The sequence below is a fragment of the Artibeus jamaicensis genome, unplaced genomic scaffold (assembly GCF_021234435.1).
Source record: "Artibeus jamaicensis isolate MK-2021 breed Jamaican fruit bat unplaced genomic scaffold, CSHL_Jam_final contig_1686, whole genome shotgun sequence".
Lineage (NCBI taxonomy): Eukaryota > Metazoa > Chordata > Mammalia > Chiroptera > Phyllostomidae > Artibeus > Artibeus jamaicensis.
Window position 1 is genome coordinate 505,033 of NW_026521327.1, and position 8,559 is coordinate 513,591.

At 43.1% G+C, this 8,559-nt stretch overlaps 1 protein-coding gene across 2 annotated transcripts in view; it reads right to left on the reverse strand.

The window, feature by feature from the left end:
• SLC25A43 (solute carrier family 25 member 43) overlaps window positions 1–2,204 on the reverse strand; it is a 45,502-nt gene extending 43,298 nt beyond the window's left edge. The window contains exon 1 of one of the 2 annotated variants that reach the window (XM_053669778.1): window positions 1,678–2,196. In XM_053669778.1, the coding sequence (XP_053525753.1) occupies window positions 1,678–1,952 (275 nt within the window). In that variant the 5' untranslated portion in view covers window positions 1,953–2,196. Of the gene's footprint in view, window positions 1–1,677 lie in introns of both variants that reach the window. The other variant, XM_037164101.2, reaches the window with a different exon arrangement.
• Window positions 2,205–8,559: the final 6,355 nt, after the last annotated feature.

Sequence of the window (8,559 nt, forward strand, 5' to 3'; positions counted from 1 at the left end):
ACTTAATGAAGACTCAGTACATTAAAATCAAATAAAGGCAGAAAGAAAGGAAGCATGCTGTAATAGAGTATGAGATTTGATATCAGAAAGCCAGGTAGTGGCGCTCAGCTCTGTCATTGGTAAATGGTATGGCCAGTCTGTGTCCCATTCTGCATCTGTAAAATGGACATATTTCCCATCCTATGAACCTTACAGGGTAGGAGGCAGGAGTTTTAAAAACTCAATGATGTACACACAGATAAAATGACTATATGGAGGTGATGGATACATTAATTAGCTTAATTGAGATAATTATTTTACAATGTATATGAAAATATCCAGTTGTACACCTGAAATATATACAATTTTTATGTCCATTATTTCTCAAGAAAGGTGTTCTAAAAATCGAATGATGTATATATTAGGTGGTTCCCAGAAAAGCCACAATACTTAAACCAGCCTTTGAAGTTGTCTTCTTCCTCTGGCACGCATTCCAAAGGAAAATTTCCATACTGGCTTGGTGGAGAAGAGAGTGAAGTGGGGAGAAGCTGAGTCATTAAAATTCAGAGAGCTGTCTACACAGACTTCAGGCCAGAAGTTGATGAGGGCAAGGAGATGCTAGGGAGGAGAGAGAGCCTGACAGAAATGCCTGATGATCTCAGTACCTTTGCTTCTCAGAGGAAGACAAAGTAAACTATTCCCAGGCGATAAGGCAGAAAGAGTTCTAGCCTGCAGGACTCAGTGATAAGGTTGATTCCATCTTGCCCGTCAGCTGCCAGGTGAGCCTTCCAGCTCTGGCTTCCCAGAGTCAGAGGCAAAATTCTTTGACTGTTAGCCTTCAAGGCTCAACAATGTGGTCAAGGCTGTGGGCTGTTGATCTAATTCAGAGCCAAGGCCGGCCTTTAGAGTTGGCTGTGATCCCTACTGAGGAACACAGGGACCATCCTTCCAAGCATACAAACATCTCCTTTTCCTGAAATTCCATCACTGTTTTAGGCTTTGTTTCCAGCTAAAATACAAATATCTGTGAGTTTTGAGGAAGCTTGAAAACTCATCTGGCGTTATCCAGTCTTAAGAAGCAGCTATTGAAGTAAGCCCAAAGCTGGTGGGCAGTGAGTGTGGAGTGAGCAGTACAGCATGGGGAGGTGTTGGACCCTAAAGGCAAGCTTCCTTTAGGGGTGTTTGTGAGCGCGTGTGTGTAGAAACCTGTAGCCTGTTTTGTGGCAATGGAGGGAGTCCTCTGGTCCTACCAAACACTTTTTTTTCTGGGGGCTTTGGTTACACAGGTTCAGTTGCATACACAGTTCAAACGGGTCTGTCTCTCCTAGGCTAGTCAAGGCAGTTTCCAGGTTGATGGACGGTGGGAATGGTTAGGAGCCATCTTTCTGGAGGTCTCTTCATTCCATCCCCCAAAACCCCTATTGCCACATGCCACCCCCTCACCTGTCCTACCCGGTGAGCCTCGCTGGGTTAGGGCTGCCCCCACAAAACTGCACCTGGCTGGGAAGAAATCCCAAGAGTACGTGACAAACTTGGAGGCTGCGCTTTGGGGGCTGTAGATGTTTCTTGTCAGCCAAAGTGCCCCGAGGGTCTCCCATGTGATCGAGAAAACGGCCCGGGCCTACGCCAGGGCCCTGACCCCGGGAACTCCGACGGTCCCGGCTCCCGGCCCACCCCCCCGCACGGCCGGGCCCTTACTTGCGGTAGGCAGTGAGCTGCAAGGCGCTGTAAGGGAAGAGGCGCAGGCAAGCCATCGTATTCCCCTTCCATAGGGCTCGGGGCCCCTCGGCCCGCCACACGGCGAGCCCTGTGGTCCACGGCCCTCGGTCGCGACCTCGCACCACGCCAACCTGGGCTAGCACAGTCACGAGCTCCAGTGGTGCGGTGAGGCTCAAGCTGAGCGCCCCAGCCAGCCCCGCGCACAGCAGCCGCTGGCTGCCGGTCAGCCGGCCGTCTCGCCGCCACGTCGCCATCACGCCCCGCTGGCCAAGCCCGGGCCCGGGACACTGGAACTCGGAACTCGGAGTGTCTCTGGCCTGGGGCTCCCGGGCTCTCAGCAGAGGGGGCAGACGAATCCCTCCCGCAGGGGGACAGACGCGCGGCCAACCCGGGAAGCCTATCCCGCCCTAGCGGCCTTAGGCGGGGTGGGGTGCGGTGGGTGGAGCGGGGGAGGCCGCCCCAGCCCAAGGCCTCCCGGATTTGCCATCCGTTCTGCAGCTGGCAAGTTTCTGTTTGCTGTTGAAAAAAGAGTTACTGTGCTCTCTCTAGGCCCAGCCAGCTAGACTTCTTGTTTCCTAAGTATTCACCCCTGCCTGTCTTCTTGTATACTCTGTAGGGCTTCAGAACCAGTCACCCTAAAATGTTCCTCTGTGGTGTGCAGATTATTTTAAGATAAAGGCTGAACCGGATCCTGCAGGCTTGTGAGAAACTTTTCTCTTTCTCTTAAAGAATTTAAATTATAATGTCCATCCAATTAGCTAAAGTTAAAGAACTAGAAAATTTGGGGAAATAAGTCATCTCACACTGGTAACAGACATAAAAGTAACAGTAATTTTTTAGAAGACAATTTGATTATATTCATCAAAATTTCATTAAAAATCAACATTGATGCAACAACAACAAAAAATAATAAATAAAAAAAAGAATTTAAATTAGGGCCCTTGCCCATACTGAGTTAATCAGAAATGACTTTTTTGATGTATCTATACGGCAGGGCAAACGTCTAATCACTGAATACCTGCTCTTCTTAGTGTCCTGGGAATGACCTTCCTCCCCTCTGAAACCCCAAGGAGCCTTGCCTCATCCTGAGCTCAGAATGTCATATACACCTCATTTTCCCTTTCTGTCTCTGACCCTCTCATGTGTGGGGGGTCCCTCCGTCTCTCATGTATGTGAAGTTCTCATACATATATATGTAATTAAATTTGGTCATTTTTCTCTTGCTAATTTGTCTTATGTCTATTTGATTATTAGACTAGCCCAAACAACCTTAAACGATAGTGGAAAGTTTCTTTCTCCCCCACAACCCCATTATTTCCCTTTCATATTCTGCCTCACCCTTTCTCCCCAGGCTTCTGTTCTATTTCATCCAACCTCTTTTTTTTTCTACCACAAGATAAAGCCTTGCAGATTTCTCAGTGTGAAAGGAAAAATCTGTAACACACACAGCTGCTACCTATCAGACACTTGTCAAGTACAGGTATTGGGCTTTATATACATCATCTCATTTAGTCCTATAGCCCTTAGTAGGTATGCCCTCATTTGGAGAGGCTGTAGATATGGTGGTTAGAGCCTGGACTCTGGAACCTGCATTACAATCTTGGCTCTGAAGTTCATGAGCAGTGTGCCCTTGGGGAAGTCACTCAACCTCCCAGTGCCTCAGTTGCTTCATCTATAGTTTCTTCTTCTTCTAGGGGGTGTTACAAAGATTAAATGTATAATGACTGATACAGGTAAGCACCAAATATATATGTTAAGTATGATTAGATATTTTACAGAGGGAACCAAGACAGAGAGATTCCCTTGCTCCAGGTCACACAGCTAATACTACCAGACGGTCAGGAGTAAAATTTAGGTCAGTTTTATGCCAACACCCACTATCAGCTACACTATACATCTACCTGACTAGAGTGTAACTCGGGTAATGACATTTTTAATGGATCTCTTAGCTAAAATGACAATAGTGGGGAAAAAAGGGCTAAGAGTGAGTTGGCAAGAATCTAAGACAGATTTTGATAAATTAAGAAAAGAATTTGTGGCCTAACTGGTGTGGCTCAGTTGGTGGGGCGTTATCCCACAAGGTGAAGTGGCTCTGGTTTGATTCCCAGTCAGGACACATGCCTGGGTTGCAGTTTGGGTCCCGTGGTTGGGGTGTGTACAGGAGGCAACTGATTGGTGTTCCTCTCTTGCATTGATGTTTTTCTCCATCTCTTTCTGTCTCCCTTCTACTCTCTCTAAAAATAAATAAACAAAATCTAAAAAAAAGAATTCTGAATTTCTCTGTCTCTTTATGTTTTTATGCTTTTGAGAAGAAATAAATACAGAATTTAATGTTGGTTCATTGGTGATGTGGTAACAGAGTATGAATATATTTCTTAAAAATGTGTTTTTATATCAATTAAAACATAAGTCATGTTTCATAGGACTACATAGCAAATAAATGGGATTACAAATGTGTTTTACATGAATTTAGATCTTGTGATGTTGGCTTGGTAGAACATGGTACATTTGTGTAAACTTAGCATCACCAAGAATGTGACATCATGTAGAAGTTAGAATTGGTCATTTGCCTGGTGTCTTCCTTATATATCACATATCCTAATGCCAATTTTTTCTTAGCCACATATGTGAGTACAGGGGTGGTATTGATCCTTGGTGGTGTGAGGGGTAGTGGTAGATGCTCTAAACTGTGGTTTTTTTATGGTATAGACCAGGGCAGAGAGACCAGAATTGATCTATAATAAGAATAAAAAGGACAGGGGCAGTCAGCAGTCTGTTAGTATAAGACATCTTGGGTACACAGTTGCTTTTAGGCTTCTATGGTCATGTTCTCTATTTAATGACACACATGACAAAGGAACCTTTTCTAAAAGGTACTGCAGGGCTTAGATCCAGAGGACTTGCTCTAATTACAGAAGCCTTGTTTTGCTCTCAACAATTGGGGTGTTGATGTAAGAAACATCCAAACCTGTAGAAAAATTTTGTAAGACTTTATTTGAGCCAAACAGAGGATACTACCTGGAAGCAAGGTCGCAACAGACTGAGATAAATGTTTCAAGTAGATTAATCAATTTCTTCCTTTTGAATAGATTTAAATAATTGATTGACCAGAGTCACTAGTTTTTTTAGCATGTGTGGTTGCCCAGTTTATTTCATGTTATTTAATCAGAATTACTCCTCATCTACTCCTCCCAGAGATGCCAAGTGGAGCATTATAATCATTTTGATGATTCTTAAAAGTGTCTGGAGAAAATCCTGAATATTGTTTGAAAGATTTTTCAAAAAGATCGAAGAAGGCAAGTATGGTTTCATCAGGTTTTTGTCTTCGTTGCTGGGCTTTTGTCTAATCTATTTTCCAGGGGTAAATCTCAGGGATGGCTTGGTGAAGCTGGTGGGCTAATTCTTTGCATTTTTCTAGATCTGTTTCTCTTTGTTTTAAAAAATCCTCTAAAGGAGTTTTCTAACATACCTTACCTAGCCATTCTGCTTCTTTGCTCTCAGAAACCAATAGGTGTATTAGTTGGAAGAGGTCAGAATAGCCAGGATTATATATTCTAACAAATAAAATTCTTTTGCCAATCCAACAAAGGTCTTGGAGAAAATCAGGAACATTTATAGTTCAATTCCTTAATTCTGCTTTAGTCCAAGGGGAGTAAATTATTGCTGATTCCTCTTGTCTTGGGACTGGTTTTTCTAAAAAGGCAGCTTGCCAGAATTTCTAGCCTTTCCTGGTGTGGCTTTCTGTTCTTAGTTTCTTTTAGGTCAGTAGAGGGTGGTGGTGGAGATGAGAGAAAAGGAGGGTGAGTTCGGAAAAGGGAGCTCGGAAAGTAGTGGGCAGTTGGAGAAGCAGGGAGGTCGGATATTGGCCTTGAGTAGTTTCAGGAGTCTTCTTTTGTTCGGAAGACAGTTTCTAACTTCCTGAAGAGAAGAGATTCTATTTGATAGTTCAAAGACAGTCATTAACATTTTCCTATTAACTTCCTGAAAAGAAGAAAGTGTATCTCTATGCTCCTTTTAGAGGCTTCTAGTGTCCAGTCAAGGGAAGCATCCCATTTATTCCGTTCAATTTTAAAGTCTGCTTTTTCCAACTGAGCGCAGCAGAAAAATCAATTTTGAGGCCTCAAAAGAGCCCTATTTCGGCCATCATCAGCTGATATCAGTTTTAGTTAAACCTCCCCATTTCTGTAGACACTTACAAGTTGAGGCTCTGTAGGTATTGTACATAAAACATGCCAGAATAACAAAGAGAGGCTGCCTGTTGCGGAGTTTGTTGGCCTCAGTGGCATGATTTCCCATCGTAATTTAAATTTTCTTTTGAGCTAATTTTAAAAAGTTGAATTTAAAAACATTCACATAGGAACTGCTCAAAGTTGGAAACTGCTACCTAAACAGGTAAAATCAGGATTCCAAGAAAAAATTCACTCAGGTTCACCTGATGTGAAGTGGGGAACTGGTGGAGCACAGTGGGCCCTGCTGGTTCCTAGCACTGGGCCTAGGTTCAACGGATGGTCCTGAGTGAGCTCCTTTGGAATTTTGCCATACTACCTTAAATAAACGTCCATGTAAGAAATGTCCAAACCTGTATGTATGAGTTTACTTGAACCAAACTGAGGACATATGCCTGAGAAGACGATCTCAAAAACTCCAGAGAATAACAGTTTCCAGTTTCTTTTATGCATTTGAGATTAAAAATCAGACAGAAAGATTACATGAAGATGGGGGAAAGTAAGGCAGAGATCAGATTACAGGATCATTAAGATTATTTGTTCTCTTGAGGGTGGTCACATTTTGGAAGGAGGGGTCTGAAAAGAGGCATTTCAAAGGTGTGTAACATAGATGCACAGAAAGAATGGACAGGACTTGCTTAAGGCAGATAAGCTTTTTACTAAAGAAGTGTGACTACCCAACATGACCTGCCCAGTTAGGAATTTATGATCATATAATTCTATGAGGTTAATTTCCATAGAACCCCCTTTTTATTCACAATCTTAAATAGAAGTCAATCATTGAGGGTGTTCCCCTGCACATACTCTGAGGTAACCAACGTTAAGAGTTTGGTGTATATGTGTATATCCTTCCTCACATTAAAAAAAATGTTTAGACAAATAAATATTTTTTAAAGATTTTATTCATTTATCTCTAAAGGGGAAGGGAAGGAGAGAGGAAGAGAAATATCAATTCATGGTTGCCTCTCATGCATCCCCTGCTGGGAACTGGCCTGCAACCCAGGCATGCACCCCAACTGGGAATTGAACCACAATTTTCTGGCTTTCAGGCCCGCACTCAATCCACTGAGCTACACCAGCCAGGGCATGTTTAGACAAATAAATATTTATTTATATAGATTTCCTCCCCTTTCTCCCTCCTTCCCTCCTTCCCTGCTTACCCTTTATTTATTTATTTATCTACTTCTTTAATTTATTTTTTAGAGAGAGGGAAAGGGAGGGAGAAAGAGAGGGAGAAAAACATTGATGTGAAAAAGAAACATCGATCCATTGCTTCTTGCACACATCTCAGCCAGGGACAGAATCTGCAACCCAGGTAATGTACCCTAATTGGGAATCGAACCAGTACCCGTTTGCTTTCCAGACCAGTGCCCAGCCACCTGAACCACACTAGTTAGGGCTATTTATTTATTTATTTTAAAAATATTTTATTTATTTTTCTTTAGAGAGAAAGGGAAAGAGAGAAACATCAATGTGTGGTTGCCTCTCGTGAGTCCCCTGCCAGGAACTGGCCTGCAACCCAGGCATGCGCCTCAGCTGGGAATTGAACCACAATTCTCTGGTTTGCAGGCCCGCACTCAAGCCACTGAGCTATGCCAGCCAGGGCTATTTATTTATTCTTAATCCTCACCCGAGGATATTTTCACTGAGAGAGAAGAGGGGAGGAGAGGGGGAGGAGAGAGGGAGGGGAGGGGAGGGGAGGGGGGGGGGGGGGGGGGGGGGGGGGGGGGGGAGGGAGGGGAGAGGAGAGGAGAGGAGAAGAGAGGAGAAGAGAAGAGAAGAGAAAGAGGAGAAGCTGCTTGTCTCCTGTATGTGCCCATGACCAGGGATCAAACCCACAACCCAGGTATATGCCCTGACTGAGAACTGAAAGCACAACCTTTTTTAGTTTATGGGATGATGCTTTCACCAACAGAGGAAACTGACCAGTATACCTGCCTTTGTTTAAACAAAAAATTAGATAATCCCTCCGGGAGAATAATCAAAAGACTGATAATCAGGTTATCTGCAGGGAAAGAAACTGGGAGACTTGGGAATAGAGGTGGAAGGAAGATTGACTTTTGACTATGTGCCCTTTGGTATAGTTTGTTTTTTTGCCTCTTTTCTTTTTTCCATGGGTATGTATTATCAATGAAAAAAAAAATCTCTCCCGTTAAGAAGCTGGTGTGGCTCAATGGATTGAGTGCTGGCTTGCTAACCAAAGGGTCACCGATTCGATTCCCAGTCAGGGCATATAAAGCTGGGTTGCAGGCCAGGTGTCCAGTTGGGGGCATGAAGGAGGCAACCAATCAATCTGTTTCACACAAATCAATGTTCCTCTCCCTCTCTTTCTCCATCTTTTCCCCTCTCCTCTAAAAATAAATAAATAAAATCTTTAAAAGAATCTCTCCAATAATACCGATTTTCTGTGAAGTATTCCCATTAGGGGCAGTGTTTTCTGTGACATGGTCTTTCCATTGGGGAGGTGTTAGTTTTGAAATGCTGACCAACTCTTGGTGAAGTTCTGAATGAAATAAAATAAATTATGATTTCTATTTACATGCTACTTGCATTTCTGGACAATTCTATGTACATAAACACTGAAAAATAGTTTTAATGGAACTAATAAGTATTTCCAATTTTATTCATAAAATTA